Here is a 25,665-nt window from a genome sequence, read left to right as displayed (position 1 = left end):
AAAAATATTACTTGTCAGCAATTGGAGCCTTGTGCCATAAGGCACATAAGGTGCGCGCTTTTTTTGTGGTGCCTAAGCCTGTCATGGCTAGGCGCCACCTTGAGCATAGGCGCGCCCAAGGTGCGCTTTTTGAAACTAAGACCATAGAATAAATAAAGGCCGCTAACTAAGTAAGTAATAGCAACAAATTTGTGGAATCTGCCATTTAGCCCCTTCCCCCAAGTGAATATCAAGGGTATCTAGTTCTACAAAGGGAAAATAAATCCAGAACATCAACATTAAATACCTGAAAAAGGATAAGGACCTTCAGCTTTTGATTCTTTAACTCAGAGAGAAGTTTTTCAAGTAAATGTAGCTTGCCACTAGCTCTGATATCCACTTCAGTCATAGTCTCTTGGGAAATACCTTTAGCTAGTGATGCTTGCAATTGCCAATCCACAATATAAGGATGGTCACAGCACTACAAGATAGTACGAGCATCAGATGTGTAAAGCCAAGCAGCAGTAACATCTAATTGACTTTTTCATGTAATCATATGATAAATACCTTCCGTAGCGAAATAAGAATATTGCGGAGGGAACCCATAGGATCACTCTTAGTAAATGAGCGAAGCGCAGGGAATTCTGACAGTATAGAATAACAATATCGTTCAAGCTGGATATTAGAGATCTCTACTGGTACCCAGTATTCAAGAAATCTTGCAAAAACAATGAAGGAGGACAATCTATCCTTTAATACATTAATATCTTTATTTTGATTGGTACTACAACCAGGATCCAGCAAAGACAAGATGTTGTAATAATCAGTTGTATCATCCTGCATGCACATTCAACGCTACTATCAGCAAATGCTCGGTAAAAGAATCAACATTCCATGATGAAAGTAACTAAGTAACTATACCTTTAATTGAGCATTCATAAGAAGTAACCTCCAACAAGTAGACAAATTCATGATACAACCAGAATGAGCCAAAATGCAAGACAGTTGGCAGTCATCGATAATAACAGCTTCCCATCCAATCCCTTTTAGCTCTTCAACATCCTGTATGTTCATATCAGCATGCTTAAAACAAGCCCCATTGAGTTACATGATGGAACATTAGAAGAATTGAACCTACAAAGTACAGGCGAATAGGAGATATAGAAATAACAAAGTAACAAGTAATGCACCGACATTATATCAATTTTGGCTACTTTTGATGTCCAGAAACCAAATAAAAGTTCCAAGCGGATCATAGAACTACAGAAGTTTCTGCCAAACTGGGCACCTACTTCATATATTCATTCCAATGCTGGACATTGAGAAAATACAAAAGTGATAATGATGCAGCAATAACACTTGAAAGGAAAAAGTTAATAAAATAAAGTCAGAAAAAAATTGTTTGCCATGTCATTATAGAGCACCAGTGTAATAGATACCTCTGCAAAAATATCCAAAAACGAGTATACAGCAAAATTTAAAGAAACTTAAAGAACACTCTTAAGTGGGGTGATATTCTGAAAAACACACCTAAGTACAAAAAATTAATTAAATAAAACACACACACACACACACACACACACACACACACACCAAAAGTCCTATTCTGTCTACCCACTAACATACCCCAGTGTTTTATATCAACAAGGCATTCAATAGAGAACATCTTACATGATATAAGAAACCCCCCCAAGTCTATTTACGTTATCTTAGCTTTAAAAAGTCCCTCTCAGCTCAGAACCTTGTACAAAAGCTAGGAATGTAGGGTAAAAACACCTTTATGTCTTGTGCACTAAAGCAGTTTGGTGCTAACACCCTGCTGTCCTTTCTCCAATCTGTTCACACTAATTTTTCCCCAACCCCACTATACTCCCTCTGACCCTGTTATACTCCATACCTCCCTCCCATTCGGTTCAATAGAAGCCGATACAACAGCGACAATTAAGTAAATACACAATTTTCACTTTCTATTTTTCATTAAATATTTAATCTAGTCTGATCTGAGATTCAATTTGTTTCCATAACTACAGTCCCTTTGTTGCCCGTAAACTACCTGTTTGATTTCGTAAAAATTTAATTTCTCTGAATTAAGCGCCAAGTATTTGGTTTTTTCACATTCCCCAAACCTAAATATTCTAAATTGCCTTTCTCGAACTCTCAGGCACTATTCCATAAAAAAAAGTATTCAAGAAAATCATGAAATTGGGCCCGTCAATCCGTCATGCAGCTAATAAAGTAAATTAATCCAATAAAAAGGCAACATTGCATAACAATGTGTCTGCCTTTGAATAATAAAATAAAGGGTCTTACTGAGTCACTGAGAAATACAATTTTCAGCCTAAGAGGCTACAGCATATAAATATATTCAAGATACGGGTAGATTTCTACATAAGATCATTTGCCTTCAAAATGCTGTTAATCAATATCTTGTTGACAGGATTAGCACAAGGGGGTGAGAATAACACCCCTGCTTCAGGTTACTGGCATTTGCCGCAGACTTTCCTAAATCAAAAGACGAAAGCAGTTCACACTAAGTGAATAATGCCAAACCTAAGGCATCTAGCTGTAACTCATCCGGTTAAAATCAAAACGAGAAGTTGCGTTGCAGAGCACATTAAAAGATGCCAAACCTGAGGGTACCTAGATGAATCTCATCCAGTTTTATGTTTCGGAAGAGATTTGGCACATAAACACAACAAGTATCATCTAGTTCCAAAGTAATATGACGCCTCCTAAACAATATAGCAAAAAATGTGTTCCTTTTTTAATGGATGGACTATAATGGTAATGATATACTTCAGATTCCATCACTTTTAGTTTGCCCCATATACCATTTTGGTCCGTCCCTAAAATATTGCCCCATTACTAAAATTGATCATGGGACCACAACTTTACTCTCACATAAAATGCGTTTGGTCCCACCACTTTTGTCTGTTCTCAATTCTACTCACTCAACTCGTAATAAAGCACATTGGGTGCATGGGGCAAACAATAAGAGACGTTGGGAGTATAAACAAGTGAAAGAAAAAGAATTAGAGATGATATCTGTTCACCTCCATATATGACATTAAGCCAAGGATCAATAAGAAAAAGAGACCATGAAACTAAAGGGCCATTACAAGTATGACTAATATTATCAAGAGATCCAGATGTGCTTTTTCCCTATAGGTCAATGAAAAAAACCAATAATTCAAGAAACCTAGAACCTTAAATGATCCTACAAATGTCTTCTTGGATCAGTCTTGAAACCCCAACTAAACCTCCTCTTAAAGGAGTACAAACAATATTTATGTTATTATCCACACATACCTCAGCAACAGCTTCAGCGCTAGATAAAAGTACTTGGAGCATCACTTGGCTACCTTCTTCATAAACCTCCAGACTTCTTATGATATTACGTGCATCTGCATTTCCACCATAGACCACGACATTGATAGATGCGTCTACGTGAGCAAACTCAGCCTCCCAGGACGGGAGGGATGCATACGGACTAATGATGAGAAAAGGTCGAGAGACATGTGTAACCAAGGATGAAACAAGATGGATCACTTTCACAAATCTATCCTGCAAAAATCCATTCAAGCAACACATAAAAGTAAGAACAGACCCTTCCCTTGACAGAACATATCTCATTAACTTCACCAATCCAAACAAAAGAATACAGTTGGCAATAAGGTAAAAGTCACGGGTTCATATTCAACAAAACGGCAATTTATTTCACTGTCTAACTATTAACTATCAAGTGTTGTCGTATCAAGCTCAACAATCCATAGGGCTTCGCAATTTTTCTAAAACCCCAAATTTCAAACAGGCACAAAAAAAATGAAAATCTGATTAAACTCCACAAAATTCAAATCAGGAAGACAATAGCAGAACCTGGGAGATAGCATCATATACCATAAATCCATTAAAATACTATGTGAATAGCTCAAACAAGACGACCGCAGAAAAAGCAAAGCATGAGAGTTAAGAATAATATTTACTGAAGGAGGGAAGTGGACAAAAATTAACACTTTAACAGCCATTTGAAGAATTGAAAAATGCATTCACTAGAATGCTTTTTCTACTTCTTTCCATAAAATTCCTTAAGATTGTTGAATAAAGAGGTCAAAGACATTAAACAAGACGAGTAAAATCTGTGATTTCTGACCTTTTACAAAGGAAGACAATATTATCCAACAAGGCAAGCATTATATAATGACAAAGATGATGTCTTATATATTAAATTTAGGGTAGCTATTATTTTATATCGAAACAGAAGAAATATAACATCTGCAATTTCAAAACAGTTCAAATCTACTAAGTTTTGTCCTTCAAACTTAGAAAGATAGTTCGATGCCTGTTCAAAAAATTATATAGCAAAGAGGAAACTGCAAAGAGCAAGGACTAGCAATCCTAAGAAAAAGCTAAAAAAACTCAACTCTAACTGTTCAGTTGTAAGGCTCAAAAACGTATTCATATCCAACTTTCAAGAGTCAAACATAAATTTCGTGCCATTGATGATTGAACAACGGAAAAGGTTGCCTTCCTTCACTGAGTAATGTCCCTCATGTTCCATTTTAGTTCCATCCGAGTTGAGGAAATTTTCAAACACAGGTTTTTGAAATGCAAACCTAGATCTGAAAGAAATTGACTAATTGGGCAGATGAAATAGAACTCAAAAAGGAATAATGCTCTTTAAGTCCGGATTGTGTCGTGTGGGTATGGAGAGATGATTGGCGAGACCCAAGCATCATAGCTGTTTAATCCCTAAAATCTCAGGAAACTATTAAAAATTACACCCATATATTCGGAAACCAATACCAAGTTAAACTACATATTTCGTAAATAACATGAACCTTGGACACATATTAGAACTCATACAAGCACGCCATGTTACTTGCCCTCTTGACCTGGATACTTCTCCAACAATTCCAACCATATCAACCAAAAGTTACCACTTACAGGAAGGCCTAAAACAAAAACTAAACATACAATATTTTGTGCGGGAAACAAAAACAAAAAGAAAAACAATTGCAAGTGAGGAGGATGAGAGCGAAAAGCCACCAAAATATGTGCCCAGTTTTCTCCAGCAGTCCAGCCTATGTTCAATAAATACTTCAGAAATGTCAATGTTTCAACGTTGTTTTGTCATTCCAAATTTTTAAACTTTCCAGTATCAATATACTCCCTCCGTCCCGGAGTACTTGACCTGTTTTCCTTATCGGGTCGTCCCTTAATACTTGACCTGTTTCTAAAAATAGAAATATTCTAACAATATTATATTATTTCTCACTCCAACCCTATTAACCCACCTACCCCCTACTCCATACAAAAAATAATTAAAAATTCAACCCCTACTCTCCCCCAACCCCACCTCTTAACCCACCTCCCACTAACTACATTAAAATAATACCCCACTATCAACTACTACCTATTAAATTAAATAAGTCAATTCAAGTTCATTAAACTCTGTGCCGGTCAAACCGGGTCGAGTATTCCGGGACGGAGGGAGTAGTTTTGAAGACCAGTTGTCCACTAAGTAAAAGAGAAATATACTAACAGTTGCAGACAAACTAATACTACCAGAAACATGAGGCCCGAAGAGGTGCCAGCAAGACAACTATGTCCTTATATATAGATCCCATGTAATAAATTACCCCTCAAAATTTATGCAACTATAAAAGAAATAATGTATCAAACTATCAATCACCGAGAAAAGAAAAGGAGATGTAAGAAATCAAAGGAAACAGTCGCATCACAAATATTCAAGCACACCTGCTCATCTAGTAGAACTGCATTATGCCCCTTATTGTGATACTCACGGAGCTTATTAACAAAGTTTAGATAGCGACTTTCAGCTCCCCCAACCATGAGTTTTCCAATTTTGACAGGTGGATCCTTTGTCTTTTCTTGAGCCTACAAATCATTAATTGACAAACCAAATATGAAAAGTGATGTCCCATAAGTAAAGAGATAGACAACTGGTGACAGAATCAAGAAAAATGAAACCAAAGAAGAAGAACAGAACCATTTCCAAAATCCTAACACTTATAAAAGCAAGGAGTTCCAATTACTATTCCCACAATAGTGCATTGTCTGTTTTGCCCTCATTTTTCTTCTTCATTATTTTTGGCATTTTCCTTATCTACAATGAAATGTCTTATTTGCCCTTTATTACTTATCATTTTTTCCATCTTTTAAGCGTAACTTTTACACATATAAGAGTAACTTTTAAGCATTTTGATTAACTTTTAATCCGGTGTACAATTTTTATTGTACTCCACCTGTACATAAAAATTTGTGATTATGAGTTTTTTATTTTCTAAAGATACCGTTCTCGAGAATCTAGAAGAGAAGAACATGATGTTTTTCACTACTACGAAGTACTTTGTTATTTTATCCACTTTTCTGGATAATTTGTTTCAAATTATGTACTTCGTAGTTGATTACGGTGATTGATTGTGCTACCAATACGCCATGATTTGGTAATTTAGATGTGTTTTTTATTATAAAATTGAACAAATGCAGAAAATGCAAAGTAACCAAACTCAAGCAAGTATAGTGAATTTCAATCATACTTTATGTATCTATTTATGGTTTCATATTATCTATTCTATATTAATCCAAATTTAAGGTAACATTTTTACTCCATATCATTTACTACATTTCTCATAAATTTATAACTGCTCGTATTTTACGTAGTATTTTTACAAGACAACTTTTTATACCTTGGGGACTGTGCGCGCTAGCGCACAGTCCAACAACTAGTCATACTAAAAAAGTGTTGACTGAGAATTCTGACATTGCTGTAAAACATACAGCAACAGCCATGCGGAACTAGATATAGAAATAGAACATTAGCAACAGAGATGAGAAAACATTTTTTACAAATAGCCTCTCGCCCCCCTCAACCCTCCTCTAACAATGGAATTTCGCTCCATTAAGAGGAACAACTTAGAGAAAAACTCCAGATGGAAGGAATTATCTAATTGTTCATAGGTGTTCAGCAAATTAATGATTTGGTACAGAGATAACTATATTTTAACGCGCAGAATAAACAAACCTCATTACTTCCAGATTGTGGTGTCTTCCTGGCCTTATTATGACGTGTTTCATAGGTGTTCAGCAAATTAATGATTTGGTACAGAGATAACTATATTTTAACGCGCAGAATAAACAAACCTCATTACTTCCAGATTGTGGTGTCTTCCTGGCCTTATTATGACGTGTTTCATATTCTTCAATCAACCGTTGAGCTTCAGGTTTCTTAAAAAATGAAGAATCCTCGGGTTCCCATGTCGCTTGATCATAATCAAGACCACACCATTTCACAAGCCATTCGTGCTGGCTATTTGATTCAAGACTAACCTCTTGATCAATAGGCTTACCATTGATAATTATTGATCTTCTTTGCAGTAGTCGATGAGGCCTGGCCAAAACTGGAGCCCACTGTGTGTCCTTGAGAATTAGAAGCTTGTTAAATGAGATCAGATGAATGACTTAAGAGGAGAAAACTTGTAAACAAAAACACCCAACTCTGGTTTACATGTCACCAACATTAGCTGCAAACAGAAAAGAGGAGTTATGCATACCTTTTTCTCTTTTCCAGGCTTTTCACGAAATTCTGGGTCTTCATGAACCAAATGTATCCCTGGTACCCAGCGATTATGTATATGAGCAAGACCTTTATATTTGACAAAGCATTGTTTTTGCTTGTGTCTACCTGTAAACAAACATATTATCATGTCAAGCATGTCATCGGATTATCTGAACTCTGAAGTCAAAATAAAAAATAAAAATAGGTGACCAGACTATATGGTCGACTCTTCCTTTTATAATTAAAAATAACCAATTTCAGATTCAGAAGCTATCGACACAACTTTTAGTCTATTCACTTTTTAAGGAAATAGAGCAATATGTTCAAATTATGCTTAGTTCAACCTAAAATGAGATTAATTAAACAATACCTTCAGTATTTGACATATCCACTTCTCTAACATCCAAAATCGATTCTATTCCTCGAGACATGGAATGGACACCAAGGGCCAACCGTTTCTTAGTGCAATTAGAACAGTACCAATTTGGAAGATATATATTTTTCTCGGGATTCAGTGAGCATGAAGGATGAAAACTTCTTCCGCATCGTTTTCCGCTACACTGCCTAGAATTTAAAATTAAAAAATATACATAAAAAATCAATATTTATCACAGAAAAAGAAGTAATTTAAACAACATTTAGGGTTGTTGGTATTCAGTTTATGAGGCATTAGGGCTCAGCTGAAGATTACAAACCTCTATTCTATAACGAAACTCGTAAGGTCATTACATTTTGGTGTCCCCCATAGAATAGACTATAATACCCTCAACGACAATTGAATATCCAATCAAATTAAATAAATAAATAATGTAATTTGAGGTGAGTAGTCAACTGGCAGAAACCAATGAAAGGAAAGCAATAAAACCTTGCTGACATAAAAGTCAAACAATTCTCTACTAGTTACTCCAATGAAGCAATCACCGCAGGTAATATTTAATATTTCCTACAATTTATAAAATTAAACTTTATGTGACACATGTTTACGAATTTCCTTTTAAAGTTTGCACAGTTCGTATAAAATTGAACTTGCGGCAAATTTATTAAAATTAGCAAATTCATTGTCAATTTGCATTGCGTGCATATAACACTACTCCTTCCGTATTTATTTAAAAGATACACTTAGACCAGCATTTAGTTTTAGGAGGTTGAGTTGAATAAGATGAAAGTGTGGTATTGAGTTATTAAAATAAGATGAAAGTGTGGTATTGAGTTATATTTATTGTAAGAAATTGATAATAGGTGAATTATTTATTGTAGTAAAAAAAAGTATGTGAGTAAGTGTGGGGACCACAAGAGGGAGAGAAAGATTAATATAATTGGAAGTGGGACCATGACATGCCAAAAATAGAAAGTGTATCTTTTAATTAAATACAACTGAATAAGGAAAGTGTCTCTTTTAAATACATACGTAGGGAGTATAATTTATATTTAATTTCTCTACTTTGGTACTACAATTTAGATTTTTTGTCATGTAAGGACATGAGTATTAAATTGTTGCACAACTTAGATGCTTTATGTGGGCGTTTGGTTCGCATAATGGTATGGGGGGAAAATTAGGAATGATATCAAGGTGGTATGGGTTTGGAACTTGATTCTTAATACCATGTCTTGGGTGTAGTTTGGATAGTTGTTTTTCATTTTATTTGACACTTGCAGTAAAGGTACGAACCAAACCCACCTCCCCCCAAGTTTCTAAACCCCATACCTTTTGCGGTATGGGTTTAAATTCTTAAAATTTTCATAGTTTCCTAGATTGAACGAAATGAACACTAAAATGGAACACGAGAAATCAAGCCACAAAATTCATACATATGCATAGCCAGGATCGGATCAACTTACCAAAACGACATTTATGCAAAAATATTTCATGGTTTTTAATAACCAGTAAATCGATCAGAGAATTGGATATAAACATCACATATAAAGGCAAGAAAATTATCAAAGTATGAAATTTTGTCGTTTACTCCCTAACTAATAGGGTTGCCACTTACTACCTAAGAAACAAAAGGTTGTCTATAACTACCAAGAAAACATGAACGCAATTACTATTACAACCTTAGTGGATGTGACGTTATAATGTAATTTTTATATAGAAAATTTTTGTTTCATCCGAATGTGTGTTTACCACCTAAAAATCTCAAACTTTTATTTTACTACCTAAAAAAATAAAAAATTTACCATCTTTTAACAACATTAACGATGGGGCCTACAAATTAAGCTTTCCCTTAACTTTTTACCCAATTTCTGCGATTTTCTTCACTACTCCTTCTCCTTCAATTCTTCTCCTTCCTTTTTTACTCCTCTCCAATTTCTCTCCGCGCATTTTTGAAATTAATCAAATTAAAACTTATATTATACAACATGCTTAATAATCATTAAGCATAAGTTGGGAAGAAAACTTCTTTTTTAATTTGACGCATGATAATCAACAAAAGGAAATCAACAGTGCTGTTTACTTTACTGTTAAAAGGTGGTAAAACGAACTTTTTTTTTTCAAGTGGTTAAATTAAAGTTTAAGACTTTTACTTTTTTCAGATGGTAAAACACAAAATTTTCTTTTTTTATTTATTAACACAAAAATAACATAATCCCAAAAACAGTAATGATTTATCTTTCCTCTCACCTCCAAACTTTGTCTTCCAAACTTCTCTCCTCTCTCCTGTATCCTTATGCAATCGTATTCTTGAGCTAGCTAATTTATTTATTTTTTGGTTTTTACAGTTGATTCCTAACTTGGTGATGTTTTCTCAATTAGATAGTATTATACATTGGTGGATCATACATGGCATGCAAATCTTTTAGACTATCATTTATACTTCAGAGAATCTTCTTTAGTGGGCATTTTTATAGGAAGACGGTTTAGATGTGGTGGCAGTGTGATGGTTGGGTAAGGGTGATTTGGGTGATTGTGAGGACTAAGTAATGGATGGTTTATAAATTGCAACAAGTTCTTATAATTTCATGTGCATTCAAAAATACCCCGACATTCTACACTCTATTTCAAAGGGAAAAGGTGTCGTAACTTCTAAATAAAACTCGGTTCTTGCGAGAAATCACCTAATGGGAAAAATGTTGTATCTTATAAAGCAAATTTTGTCTTGAAAACCTACTTTTTACCGTATTCCGTTGTTTGACCCAATATCACGTTGTTGACTAACATGTGTCAAAAATTTTGATAAAGCTTGCTATATCGAGATTTTAAAAACTTTCACAAATTGTGACAAAAGGGGTAGAGGGTTTTTGCTTACCTTGCTAAACTTTGCCCTAATTGAACTAGGAAACAATAAAAAAGATAAAAATGCGTGCTTGTTGTCGTGTGATTTTTTTCCTTTGAGCTTCACAAAAGAGGAATAGAAGAAGGATGGGATTGAAAAATGGGGGGATAAGGGAAGAGGAAAGGGAGAAATAAAAGGCTCATTAAAAGTCACACGCTTTGCAGTTGGCATGTGTTAGTCAATGCATGAAATTGAGTCAAACAACGGAATCTGGCAGAAGGTAAGTTTTAAAACATTTTTGTATTAGGCAGTTTTTCGCCAGTTTTATTAGGTAGTTTGTGACAAATTTTCCATTTCAAAATAAAAGGCATTTGTCCACCACCTCTTTTATTTCAAAATATTAGTCATATCACCAGATTTTTTTGGGAACATCATTAGGATGAACAAAGTTAAAAAATATGAACTTTACTACTAGTACAAGCATAAACTAAGTCATCTCACAATATCAATGAACACTTTGATTTTTACACTGTTTACACACTCTACTTTCTATATTTTTGGTTATATATAGTTAAGAAAAAACATAATCATGTGGTTTCATGTTAGATTCGTCTCAATAAATATTTCCTAATTAGCATTTTTTATGATTTTTACTTATTGTAATGAAAGATATTAATGGGTGAAGTTATGAATTGGAAAGCGTGATGATGGAAGTGTTGCGTCCCAAAAAAGAAACAAACGCAGTATCATATTTATCAATTTGTATTATCAATACAAGAAAATTTTGGTATTTACTACCTTAACAATACACCACTTTTGTATTAACTAACTTATGAAAGTTTTTTGTAATTTACTACCTTAAATTATGTTTTGTTATGGAATCACTACCACTTTACAGTTTTCTATTGTAAAATTAAGACATCTTTCGTTTCTTAATCGTTTAAAGTGATTTAAAGCTCATTGTTTTCCTTTTTCTCTAGGATTTCATAGAGAACAGTATTTCTAAACAACTCGTTGGTACTTCACGGATATTTAAAAGTTCATAAATTTTTAATTCGTTTGATCTTTTACAAAGTTTCAAAAGCACGGTGTCTATAGAATCCTTACACCTAAAGAAGGAAAACGGGCTTTGAATCACTTAAACAATTAAGAAACAAAAAAATATCATAATTTTAAAATGAGAAAACCATAAAATGGTAGCGATTTCAAAACAAAACATACTTTAAGGTAGTAAATTATAAAATAACTTTCATAAAAGTGGTGTATTTTTAAGGTAGTAAATGCCAAAAAAATCTTCAATACAATATTAACTTATTTGGCCAAATTCTTAACATGTGCAAAAGTGGTTCAAATATGTAATACAGAGTATTTGAAATTTAGAGTAACAGTTTTCTAAGAATGTATTGTTGGTTAATTTTACATCACTTTATAAGTTTTAAAATTTAGTTTATCACAAACAAAAATAGATCCAGAGGTATAAGATAAGTTTTCTTTTTTGAGGGGAGGTATGAGAAAAGTTGTATTATTAAAATAAACGGGAAAAAAAAATTAGATACCAGATGAAGTAAGACAAGATGTTACAGGAGGATGTTGGGTTTATTCTTCTTTGACAATTAATAAAGAAGAAATGGATTAAGCTTGGGCCCTATTCTCTTCTCCAGATTTTTGTTGAACTGAATTTAGAAATTCAAAATGACTTATACTAATTAGACCGGTTTTTTATTAATTCACTATTGTACTCCGTACTAGTTAAATGAAGTTACTGATTTCAAATAATAAAAAAAATATACCGAATATTTTGTTTCTTGAAGTTGAGAGAAAATGGCCAAAGCAGCGAGCAGAAAACACAGTAGATCACCAGCTACAATCTTTGACACTTGAATTAAAGAAAGAAGAATACTTCCTCACAAAATATGTTCACAATATGAACCTCACAGTAGAAATCAATTGGTTGACTGCTAAAGTACTTAATATAAAGTAGCAACCTTATCCAAACACTTAGTATAAAGATCTTAGTCACATACAGTACCCAAACAAATGGGAAAAAGGCGATTATTGATGTTGGAGACAAAATTGGCCTTCGCCTCAAAACTAATCAAAGAGTAGTATAAAAAGGTAGGTTAACTTCCAGACGTCCACAATAACCCACAACAAGATCAATCAGAAGTATTGCATAATTGGAAAAGACAAAGAAGAAAGAAAGAAAGAAAGAAAGAAAGAAAGAAAGAAAGAAAGAAAGAAAGAAAGAAAAGGCAGGACAAAGTTACCCACAAGAGCTTTCCTGGAAGTTTGCAAGTGACACACATACTCTGCTGAACATCAAGCAGAGAATCACTTTGTTTGACATATCGACCAAGTTCTTCAGCGAACTCTGCAGTAACAATGGTCCCGCATTGCCCTCTATCCTAATTCATTGTAACAAATGCTTAGGGATCAATTAAAAAAACTTATGGATCAATCAAAACCAAACCACAACAAAAGAAAAGTATATTCATTATGAGGCATTCAGGCTATCAGCTACCTAAAAAAATAAAGGTAAACAAAGTACAAATAAATGCAATTATACAATGCAAATTCTTCATTCAAAAAATAGAATTTTCACCATTTACCAAAATATTTTCATTAACTTAACATGTAACCCAAGGTACAGAATAGTTATAAAAAAATGGAAAAATTACATTAAATAATCTAACCTTTCGACGATTTTCGGTTAATACTTTTGGATTATTATCTAATAATTCAACTTTTAGATTATTATCTAATAATCCAACCTTTGCAACCGATTAATTTCTATTGCACTCAACCGGTCACCAACCCGATACAGGTCACTAGTACATGTGGCATGCAACCATTCGTTATTTTTTTTAAATAATAATTACTATTATTTTTTACTTATTTTCGTTCTTTTTTTTTACTTCCTTCCTCTTGATTCCAGCGACAGAACCCCAACCCACACCCCCCTCCCCTCCTTTTTTTTCTTATCCTGATTAATTCACTCGCCACTTCATCTGCATCACAACCTTGATCACCGTCTCTTCTCCGTTATTCTTCATATGCGTAATTCTTCTTTCTCTCTCCTCTCCAAAATCCCTGTTTCATTCTATCTGATTCAATCTTATGTATGTTTTCCAATTTATTATTGTAGATTTTGAGGTTTTTAGCAATGATTATAATGTTCCTCGTTCTGAATTGCAATAGCCATGGCATGGTAGACTCATCTATACACATAGAATATGGGCGATTTGCTCCAATTTCATTCTCTTTGTAATAATTTGCAAATTTGGATACGCTTTAGCATAGTTTTCTTCATTAATGAACTAATTGTGTGTTAATTGATGTATATCAGTTGATGAAAATGGGTTTGGTTGCAATATTAGATGAAATAATTACGTTTTTTTTTATACTTCCTCCTTCCTCTAGATGTGGGTATTTGTTGGAGAAATTGGAGGGGAAGGGTACATGTGGTAGTGGTGGTTAATTCTGATTGAGTGATTGGTGATTGTTTATTAGTGGTGAAGGAGAGACAGTGGCAGGAGGAGTGAAGGAGAGAGAGATGGTTGATTTCTGGTGGGTAGTGGACTAGTGGTTGTGGTGGTGTGTTGGAGTATGGGTTTGGGAATAAGGGAGGAGAAAGGGTGTTTTTAAAATAAAAAAAATAGAAAAATAAATAAAATAAAGGTGTTCACTTGTTGTGCCGGTTGTAGGTTGGTTGGTGCAATAAAAGTTAATGGGGGACAAAGGTTAGATTAAATAATAATCTAAAGGTTGGATTATTATCGGAAAATGGCCCAGAGATTGGATTATTTTTAAAACAATTTTTCCAAAAAAAAAAATACCCGAACCTAATATGCGTCATAACCTTCTAGTGAAATCTCCAAATCCATTATTCTTTATCTCTTCCCTATTCCCTCTTACCCAATTACTCTGTCTTTTGTTAAGTTTAAAAGCATTTTTATCCATTAGGTTTAAAGGAATTCTATATTATGTTTAACCTTGGGGAAAGAGTGAAATCTTGAAACCTCATGGGTACATGGTGAAAATTATAATCAGATTCACTTAACAAAAATAACTACAATGCAAGGAAGCCAACAAGAGCCCGTCCAAAACCTGATCGCGTACCTTCAAACCATTATGACCCTTAAATGCAACATAGATTATACATTCATGAAGAATTTTATTAGGTTTTCTATCTTTTTTCGTTTGATTGAGTAATCAAGGAAGAAAAATAACACGAAGGGGAATCGTCCATGTACAGCAGGACTACAGGGAAAAATAAACTAAAAAAGATCATGCCTTAGAGCTATCATGAAGCAATAAATCTACAGACTCAAGAAATGTCAAGTTTATCGCTTGGATGCTAATACTTAACTCCAGCAATAAAATCCCCATAAAAGGAACACGAAGTCTTGACAAGGGCAAGCTATACTTGTGGTTCAAAAGGAGGCATAAAACTAACTTCAAGGTAGTTGATGGAGGGGGGGGGGAAGAAGTTGGTCACTAAACTCTTGAAAGCACTCAATTTGACCAAAATTACTAAATCTCACCACTTAAAATAAGTAGCTCCCCCACCCCGTGTTACCCGTCCACGTTCCACTACAAGAAGTCAAGAAGTTTATCGCTTGGATGCTAATACTTAACTCCAGCAATAAAATCCCCATAAAAGGAACACGAAGTCTTGACAAGGGCAAGCTATACTTGTGGTTCAAAAGGAGGCATAAAACTAACTTCAAGGTAGTTGATGGAGGGGGGGAAGAAGTTGGTCACTAAACTCTTGAAAGCACTCAATTTGACCAAAATTACTAAATCTCACCACTTAAAATAAGTAGCTCCCCCACCCCGTGTTACCCGTCCGCGTTCCACTACAAGAAGTCAAGAAGTAGCTCTCTGTTCTCTTTCATGTTTAGCTATTACTATAACCTTTACACCTTAGATAGCTTCATTTGACTTGTTCAGGTCAAACTTAGCATACACAGACCATAACTTGTTTAAGTATAAACAAAATTTTACAACATTTATCTTAAAACTTTTGGAAGGCTTTCACAAAACCATTCATGAAAGCAACAAAATTAAAGTTAGCAAAGTTGAACCTTGGAATTAAACAAGGTCAGCATCTATATGACAAAATTATTTCTCTCCCTTCTTCATTATCATTACCATTACCCCATTGCCTCAAAGAGGCTCCCGCAAGAAGCGGGGTAAGGGGGGGCCGGGTGTACGCAACCTTACCCCTACAATTGCAGAGAGGTTGTTTCCAATTGACCCAAAAGCGACAACGGGATGAAAACGGGACGAACATCTCCTACTTCATGGAAAGGAAGCGAAGAGGTTTTAAGAGCCATTTTGATTTAGTCCATTACATACCACAGCCAAAAGAACAAATGAATCTTTGGCTCTCCCTTCTTCTGGTGTGAAAAAGATCAAAAATTCTCTGAGAGAAGAAAAAGAAGGGAAACCCATAGGACCAGAATGCCCTCGGTAAATTTATAAAATAAAATTATAAACAAAAAAAAAAAGCAAGGCACTTAATGAAGAGCATAGCTGGGACGTTGGCTTAAAGAAAGCTTGTCTAGAACATGATCCTCAAAGATTTATACAGCAAGTTAATGTTTTAAGCTCCCATTTCAATTCATCATTCTAAATTTACAACAAGAGCACAATTGGAATAGGCTAACAGATCCAGTTTGTCCAAACAACTTAAAGCATCCTTCCCTGCCTTCGTTACAACGTCATCAGTCCAGTTCCTCTAATAAGTTGTTATTCATATCACTATTCTTATCATTATTCTTTGTATTATGATACAATTGGCACTTCATTATTAGTATGTAGTAGATAATTACTATTAGAATTTGCATTACTGTGATCACTTCATGATTAGTATTCGACTATTCGTTGTCATTTTATTACTTTAATCTTTCCATTTGGTGTTTTCGGAAACAGCCTCAAGAAATGCATCTTGACCTCCTCAAATACCGAAATAAACTGGTGAAAGAAATTCCACAAGCTGGATAAAATATAACAAACAGATGATACAAGTCAAGTGAGTGAAATGACAACACACAAAAGAAAATACAATCTCACCACTATGATCCTTAGTTTAAAAAAGCGCGCCTAGGCGCGCGCCTTCAGGAGCTACAGGCTGACATGGATCTTTTTTTTCTTTTTTAATGACATAAACACACCCCATGTGACCTATTAACTGTCATGTCTCTACAACCTAAGCTTTTTGGGTACTGGCAGTAGCATAATATGATTTAATTTTCATATTTCAGCTTGTAATTACCATGGAAGGTTCTAATCCTGGCACTCAATCGACGTGATCACGCGATGCTTATGAACCGGCAAGAAAATATGGCCCTCGATTAGTATTATGTTATTTTGAGTACAAATTGTGTTAATTTTGTTCTATATCGAATTTTAAGGTTTATTAGGAAATTATGTGCGCCTCGTATCGAAAAGGCGCGTGCCTGAGCCTTGCGCCTAGGCTCCATGACCCTTGTGCGCCTTAGAGCGCCTTGCGCCTTTTTAAACTAAGCTATGATCTAAATGTGTGTTTTCAATTTAGCCAAAGATACAGATTATAATGTCCATTTAACTGATAACAATTTTATTAAGATCCCACAATCATGTGACTGATAAAAAAACCAATGTATGAACAAAAACAATTAAAAAATTCTTGGAGCAGAAAAGAGATTTACAGTGACAGAATCTAAAAGTAGAAAGCAGAACAATAATTATGTAATTGCACAGATCAAATGATAACTAATCCATTTAGGTAGTGTACAGGGTGCTCCTTGCTTCTGTATCAATTAGTTTTCAAGTACAATGCTATATATGAGTGTTGTCTTGTCTATATATTTAGTCTTTACAAGTTAAAAACCGAGTCGATACATAGTTAATTAGTCAATTGTCACCATAGACATAAACTTACATAAGTTTACTCTTTAAACAAAGTTAAGGTTCAAGCAAATATTGCAGCATTGCACAAACAACTGCAAGGACAATGGCAACGCTTTGATTTACCCTTCTAATTAAACTAAAAAAGATGGTGAATCAGTGATAAATAATCTACATTACAAACAAAGAGTGGTAAAGCTGTGCCATGCGCACTTGTGACTGAGTACTATTCTACAGATACTCTGCGATGAATAACTAATGCAACTCTAGTAAGACTATTTATTTTATGAAACAAAGTAATCTATCAATATGAACAAGAAATTACCTGTTGCAGTTAAATTTTGTTTGTCCAAGTTTCAAGTAACTACAATTTAGTTTGCAGTCTAATGAGACTTACTGGTGAGTTGAATAATAGGTGTAGATGAGGACGAGAAAGTTGAAGGATAAATTGATGGTAAAATTTGGGGGTGTACATGAAAGGAAAGATACAACTGGGTTTCAGAGGATAAAGCTTTGCCACTTATAAGGATTATGTTAGAAAGGCAGCAAAGGGGTGACATCCATATACAGAAGAAGGGTGAAGCGAAAAAAAGCCCATTCCTTCAAGCTATCGTCAAGTATTTATCTACAAATCAAGAAAAAAGCCAAGTGGCGCTCACAAGCTAAAACTTGACAACAGCTAAACAAAAGCCTCACAAATTGGGAGTTGAAACCTTGACAAAGGAAAACCATACCCTCAAAAATATGTTAGTTTCCTTCTTTCCTAGAGCACCACCTAATCACCAATCAGAGCATTTTCCACAGGAACCCGGCCTTTTATCCTACTTTTCAGGCGACAAGCACGTCTTTTACCAAACAAGGTGGAACCCAGCTTATCCCAAACAACACTATGATGGTTTATAGTTCTATTATGAGACTTTGGTAGGTTAGAATAGCACTGGGCTAAAACGACAATTATTGTTTCTTGATTCTATAGAAAGATATAAAATTCATAAGCTTGAGATGTGATAATTAGCTATTTGGTGTCCTAAGTCCTAACTCCCATGTATTAGTATAAATATATTATGAACTGGACTAAAGGTAGGGGCATTCCAGGTAGTGCAATATGATTTTGTTATTTGGTGAGGGAGATAGTAGGTTAGTTAAAAGGTAGAAAATTAGAAATGCTATAAGTAAGGGACAGTAAGGAAAGAAGAGGGCATCCATAATCTTAGTTTTGTTTAGCTCTTGGGAGTGAAGCAGGCTACTCGAAAACCTGATAACCTATCCTTTATTTTTCTGTAATTCCAGATTATCAATCTAAATCTTTTTCTTTTTCCATTAAATTTCTCCTCCAGTAATTCTACTTCATAACACATTCCTTTGGTATATGCAGACACGGACATTAGTATCATTACCCGTTACATGAGGAGTCTGAGCACACCTCATAATGATAGCAACTAGCTTACAACCTTCAGAGAACAAAAAGATTGGGCAGCACAAAACAATTTCGTCAAGACTTTCTCCAAAGAACTATCATCCCAACTCTAATATCATAAGAGTAGTTCTTGCTTTACACAAAAGACCACTTGACAATAAGTGATGTCCCTTACAGGATTGACGGCTATGCTTGGGGTTGTTTGGTTGCAAGTAAATCGAGGGGGACTGTTTTTTTTTTTGGCGTAGAGAGCCACAAAGGGCAAGACGACAAATGGTGTAGACGGAATTCGATCTTAGGTCTTGGGTACCACCCCCTCAAAACTTTACCAACTACACTAGTTGACATCCAGACATCCACAATCGAGGGGGGAGTGTGAGTACCTAGGAAGTGCACATATGCCAAGTTGTTTGGTTAACATGAATCGGATGTAATGGGGAATTGGAACTTCCTTGGGAAGTTGAAATTCCCATGGGACATGTGGCTTACCTACCTTCTCCTTGGTAAGTCATGATTCCCATGTTAATTCCCATGAATTACAATGCCCAAGTGTCAACTAAACATCATCAATCTATTTCCTAGGAAGTTAAAAAGGGAATTAAACTATGTTACCTCCACTCCTCATTTTACCTCAAGTACCCGTGTCGGATTCTCGACACTCGGATATGGACACTAGACACTTCATTTTGGACCAAAATCGTGGAAGTTTTTCACAAAATAGCAGGAGTCTGAGTAACATAGGAATTAAATTACTATGGAATGGAACTTCCTACGGGATGTTAAACCCACATGAACCGAACAAGCACTTATACAAGTACACCTCTCAAATAAAGAGGCTAACCATGTAGTTCATTAAGCTCATACCAGTTAACTAGAACAATCACAAGCCATAGTAACTTTCCTTGAATTTTTTACCTTCTTGATAAGTTCATCACACAACAAAGTGAGACAACAACAATACTGAAGAATAACACTTATGACCAACAAAAAAATGAGGAAAGCAAACAAAAATATTAAACATGGTTATAACTGCCAGTTTGCCACCATTAGTTTGCCGACAAGAAAATACTTAAATCATAAACTGGGCGCATCGACTTGAATCAGGGTTCACATCAATTATCGATCTATACCAGGATTAAAAATGCATATGCTGCACTAATACTTGGCATCCAGTCCCTCGGGATGTCAAGTGCACATTTGCATATCCTAAATTCCTAAGTGAGGGAAAGGTAATTGAAAAAGTTATGACCAACTTACTACACTTCAGCCTCGTACGAGTTGACCAAGAAATTAAAAAATATACAGTTTCCCTTCACAATTTAGTAGTAGTTGACCAGAAAGAAAAAAATATACAGTTTTCCTGCACGATTTAGTAGTAGTTAGTCGTGTAATAAGTCTAAACTTCCACACTGCAGGAGGATAAACGAACCCAAATCCCATAATCAGAACAAACACAGGTTCACACTTCACATTTCACACCATACAAGTCTGACTTTGAAGTGTAAAATCATGTACAAAAGGTGTAACAGGGAAAAAGATGAATCTTTTACACGTGATTTCAAGGGCATAAAACATTTTAAATAATCATTCAAAATGATTTCAGTTAGCAAGCCTTAATTATTGGTTTTATGTAAGTAACCGTACTTCTAGCAAAAGAACCACGCAGATGAAAAAATGAAACAAATAAAGTTAACAGCAATAAGAAAACTAACATGAAATGATAAGAATCAACCTTAATGATTTCAGTTAGCAAGCCCTAATTATTGGTTTTATGTGAGTAACCCTACTTCTAGCAAAAGAACCACACAGTTTGAGATTTGAGAAAATGAAATAAATAAAGTTAACAGCAATAAGAAAACTAACATGAAATGATAAGAATCAACCTTATAATCATCCATATCATTTACAATGTTTGAAAGACAACAGCAAAGCAGCTGCTCTGGAGAATCATGATCCACCCTACATTAAAAGGATAATTATAATTATTGCAAGATTACAAGAAGTAGAGAACCATAGTCTAACTTGCAAAGCTGAAATATAAAAACTGAAACAGGCTAGAAGTTGACAGATCCACGGAATGACAGAAGTATGGGATATTAACATGGAAGAAGAAAATTCTGTTCTAATATGAGTATAAAGCATGTTTTGAAAATTTCTAACCACAAAGTCAAAAATTCCTGTGCTTTCAGCAACTTCAACTTGAAGGAGCTGAAATTATGCACCAAGAGGCCAAGGGTTCTATTTTGGTCCTATAGGTGCTAGACAACTATTAATGCATAGAATTTTCAGTCGCCTAAGTGATATGAGTCCCCCTTAGTCTGCACAGGCTTGTCGCATGGCATGTCGCACGGCATGTCGCACATAGGAAAAACGGAGGGACATTTACTTTGTGGGTCGTGGCCATGACAAACACACATACCTAGCGTACACAATTTGTGAAGAGTAGCATTCCGCATCTTTGTTCCAATACCAGTATACCACAAATCAAATTGTGAATCGTGTACCAGTGATCACATCTCTCTAAGCAATAGTTTATTTTAAAAGGACACTGAAACACATCAAGCGTAGCAGAATCATATGCTTGGAGTGGGGAAAGAAAAGTTGGAGGTTTTTATGTTTAAATTTCACAATAGTATTTAGTGAAGAAGAAGACAGGATGTGGAAGAAAGAGAGTAGAAAAAAAAGGAACAGCGGCAAGTTTGATGGAATTCAAAACCACTAAGCATGAACAGAACTGACAAACAGAAAAGGAAGAGGGAATTATTTCAGGGAACTTATCACCTAGAATTGAGAAGCTATCTAAAGTTCTAAATAAGGGGAATTGGTTTTACCAGTAAGTCAGTAACCTCCACCAATTGCAGTGAAGAGAGGATGTATTAAGAAGATTTAAAGTGGTGGAAAGACAAAAGTTTCAATTTCTTACTATTTGAATTTCGATTTGTTCAATTCACCACTCAAAAAAAAAGTCAAACCAGTATTAGGTTATTTTCCTGGGCATTTACAATGTAATGATTACAGCAGTAAACTGGATGCAAGACATAATGGCTGCAGAAAATATGTTTGATTCAACTACACAAATTCTTACCTTCGTTTTCTTAAACATTTGGCACATTCCTCGGCAAAAATGCTCATTTGGCATAAAGATGATGATGAGATAGTAACATCCAGGGAGCAGTTGCCCATATCTTCACTTGCAAAAGCAGAAGCCCCTAAGCTTATCCCTTTCTGACTAAATCCAGAATCATTAACATTGTCGGATAGCTTGTTTGAAGCCGACAGCATTTCCTGGTTGGGAAGACTTTCCATCACAGAGCCATTCGCAGGAACCTCTTCAGTTTGGTCAGAAATTTGCACAGCCTCATTCTTAGGAGAAGATGGAAAACGGGCATTATGACCCCTAGACACTGACGGATCCTCTCCATCTCCAATTTCACAAGAATTGGAATCCCCGACATCACCCTCTGTGTCCTTCGTACAATTTCCCTTCAATTCCTCCTCATCACTATGCTCGTGTTCCTCTTCGTCAACTTTCTCAGAATCGCTATCTCCACTGTCAACATAATTTTCCAGTCTGCTCTTTACATCAGAATTTGATTCTGCAGGTGTTTACAAAAGGGTCATGCAAGAGCATTTAGTAACAAAGAAGAATGACAAGCTCATCAACAAAACAACAGAACTCTAAAATGTAGCTACAATAAAAGCTCCACATTTTGGATGGAGAAAACAAGAGTGTTGAGAAGTTCACCTGATGTTTTACTCTTCTTCAGAGGCTTAAACATCTCCCTATAACGCTTAGCATTTAAAATCTTCCTCTTCTTTTTACCAACTTCAGAACTGCAATTCTGCTTACCTTTGTCTTTAAATTCCTGTGCAATCTCCTTCAAAGTCTTGTCTGGCTTCCTTATCTTATCTTTCGAGGAATCCGAGGTATTTGACCCCTTATTCTGCTGCTTCAAACCTTTAGAAGATGGTGATCCCTTTTCCGCCATCCCCTTGGAGCTCGAAGATTGAGACTTACTCTCCCTCACTGACCTTCGCAATGGGCTCGGCTGCCTAATTTTCTTCTTAGAAGAAGGAGGGGTATGTGGCGTCTGCTTTTCTAGTCTCTGCGACTTCCTAAGACTGACCGGGCTCGAATTACTCTGGGCTCTAATTGACCTCCTCAAACCAGAAGCATCTGGACCTGAGGCTGATGCATCATTTTTCCCACTACTTAACTTCTTCGAACTACCATCATCGTTTTCCTTAGATTTTCGCGCAGAAACTGCATCATTCACCATTCTCTCACCTCTGAAATCACAGTTATTACGCGCCCAATCTAGGATTCATAGCAAGAAATCCCAAAATTAAAATTAAAAGGCAAACAATAAAAAAATGCATGGTTCACTTCAAAGTTCATATCAATGCAGACACACAATAGTAGGGTATAGAAATTAGCGGAATTCGAAAACGCTGGAATTTAGAGAATACCTAATCCGAATTTTTCATTGTAATACGGAAATTTCTTAGCAATTCAGGGGAATTTTAAGAATTAGAATGCCCTAAACCTTCAATCAACGACTCAACTTCAATACAATGTACAATTTTCTCAGCAGTTTTAGGGTTTGCCGTCTTCAATTTCCCTGAGCTTTCTACAACCGGAGGAACCGATAAATTCAGACCTCGATTTTAAAGCTCGAGCAAAACCCTTGTTTCCGTTTCAATATCTCTTTCGAATCTGCATCTAAAAACAATTGACATCACCTGCCTGTCAAAAACAAATACAAAAGAATTTGCCCACAACTATTACTCTGTTAGTTTTACTGTTTTACCGCATTAAATTTATACGAAGTATACTACAAATATGGGACGAATTAATTCCGATCTTCATCTTGGCTTCATCAGCAAGGCACCGCTGATTTAAGGGTGGAGATCTTTGCTGAGTCACCAGATCTTGGGTTCTGCAACAGTAATGATGGTTTAAGGGGGGTAATTAAAGTTTTCACTCCACTAATACAAACCCACCGTCCTATTTGGACCTATAGCAGCGATTATCCAAATGCAGAGATGGAAAGATTTCGCCTATTTTCGAAAATCTACTCAGGGAAGTTTTTCTCTAAGCTTTTCCTTGCCTTTTCGATTCTTTTCTGTCATTTATTACTGGTTTTTGCTTTGTTTCAATGCTTACAGGTTGTTTGTTTGTGTTTCGTTTTAATTTGGGTGATGATTACTTTTTGGATACAATTTAATTATGTTTTTCTAGATCCTTCCTTGTATATGAATTGTGTCAATTGCCTTGCCTGGGTGACTTTTGAGCTCCTTAATACTCCTAGACACATCTATAAATACTGGGTTGTTTTTGTATGTGGGTACTTCTTTTCTTACACCAGTTTTCCTAATTCTCTCACAACCCTCTTTCCTTGCTTGTGTTTCAAGTATAAGTCCTGTTTCCTAGTGCTTCTTCTCCTTAATCTGCTAAGTCTTTGTGTTTTAATGTCAACCAATCCTACAGAGTCTAGCTATGCCTCACTTCTCAAGAAGAACCCTCCTGCAATTTCCAATGAACCTAAATATACCAGCTTACCTAGTGATACAGGTCCTACCAGCTTCTTCAGTCACACCTCCCATAGCTCCTTTCTCCTGGGAGGTAGCAGTTCTGATATTGATCCCAATACCTCACCTAAGGACAGTTCACACAATCCTCCACCACAGGTTCCTGGTTCGAATATTGCCACCATCACCTTAGATGCCCCAAAACTCGAGCATGATCAAATTAAGCTTATGGAAGCCACTTGTCTTTTTGGTAAAGTGTGGGGTGAATTTGTCCCCCAGGCAGCTGTTATAGCTAGAATGAAGAGAGACTGGAGTTTCCTGAGGGGGGAGGTGTCCTTTAGATTCATTGGGAATGGGTGGTTTTTAATCAAATTTTCTAATACCCTGGATAAGGAGGAGGTGTGGGATAATAGGCCTTGGTTTGTGCAAGGGCTGAATTTTGTGTTGATTCCCTGGAGAGCCTCATTTAAAGCTCAGTTCAACTCCATTACTCATGTTGATCAATGGGTTAAAATACCTTTTCTCCCCACTGAGTATTGGACCTGGCACTACCTAACCCAAATTGCTAGTTGTGTGGGTCAGCCAATTAAGCTTGATAAGTTCACTTCAGAAAATGCTGAGAAGGGTCAGTTTGCCAGAGTTTGTCTTAACCTTGACATCACCAAGCCTGTCCCTAGATCTATTACTTTGAACTTTGGCTATGACATTCAGGAGTACTTTCTTTCCTATGAAGGTGTTTGGGAAGTCTATCCTCTATGTGGTGACCCAAAGCACTTCTTGAATACTGGTCCCAAGAGACCCCCTCCTTGTCTTGAGTTAGTGGTGGCTCAGCTGGATGAGGCAAAGCTGTCTATGGGGGTGTCTGGGGATAGTGGGGGGCAAGCTTCCCCTTCTGATTGGCTGGCTGTTGTGCCAAGAAGGAGAGCTAAGCCCAGAGGTAACTTAAAAAGAAACCAAGCTAAACCTTACCATCACACCTCTCCACCTCTTACTAGACCTGTTGCTACTCCTCGGCTAAGGCCTGACACTGGGTTGCCTGTCATCCCTTT

General features: G+C 35.8%; 1 protein-coding gene and 1 non-coding gene across 4 annotated transcripts in view; one reads left to right on the top strand and one right to left on the bottom strand.

Annotated features, from left to right (window-relative positions):
* The window catches only part of LOC110803654 (uncharacterized), a 36,852-nt gene extending 12,991 nt beyond the window's left edge, over nt 1–23,861 (bottom strand). Inside the window, exons 1-13 of one of the 3 annotated variants that reach the window (XM_022009181.2) lie at nt 23,555–23,861; nt 22,830–23,402; nt 22,170–22,680; nt 20,968–21,043; nt 13,045–13,178; nt 7,929–8,122; nt 7,554–7,684; nt 7,144–7,419; nt 5,737–5,877; nt 3,289–3,543; nt 901–1,041; nt 547–816; nt 287–460 (exon numbers count right to left, since the gene is read on the bottom strand). In XM_022009181.2, the coding sequence (XP_021864873.2) occupies nt 287–460; nt 547–816; nt 901–1,041; nt 3,289–3,543; nt 5,737–5,877; nt 7,144–7,419; nt 7,554–7,684; nt 7,929–8,122; nt 13,045–13,178; nt 20,968–21,043; nt 22,170–22,680; nt 22,830–23,364 (2,838 nt within the window). In that variant the 5' untranslated portion in view covers nt 23,365–23,402; nt 23,555–23,861. Of the gene's footprint in view, nt 1–286; nt 461–546; nt 817–900; nt 1,042–3,288; nt 3,544–5,736; nt 5,878–7,143; nt 7,420–7,553; nt 7,685–7,928; nt 8,123–13,044; nt 13,179–20,967; nt 21,044–22,169; nt 22,681–22,829; nt 23,403–23,554 lie in introns of those variants that run through there. The other 2 variants (XM_022009182.2, XM_022009183.2) reach the window with 2 other exon arrangements.
* On the top strand, nt 13,928–14,015 carry LOC130468394 (small nucleolar RNA snoR8a). The gene has a single exon (XR_008928783.1). It is a non-coding gene; the product is annotated as a small nucleolar RNA snoR8a (small nucleolar RNA).
* Nucleotides 23,862–25,665: the final 1,804 nt, after the last annotated feature.

Source organism: Spinacia oleracea, chromosome 2 (assembly GCF_020520425.1).
Source record: "Spinacia oleracea cultivar Varoflay chromosome 2, BTI_SOV_V1, whole genome shotgun sequence".
NCBI classification, from domain to species: Eukaryota; Viridiplantae; Streptophyta; class Magnoliopsida; order Caryophyllales; family Amaranthaceae; genus Spinacia; species Spinacia oleracea.
The sequence above is the reverse complement of the archived record's forward strand: the minus strand, read 5'-3'. Positions and strand labels throughout refer to the sequence as shown.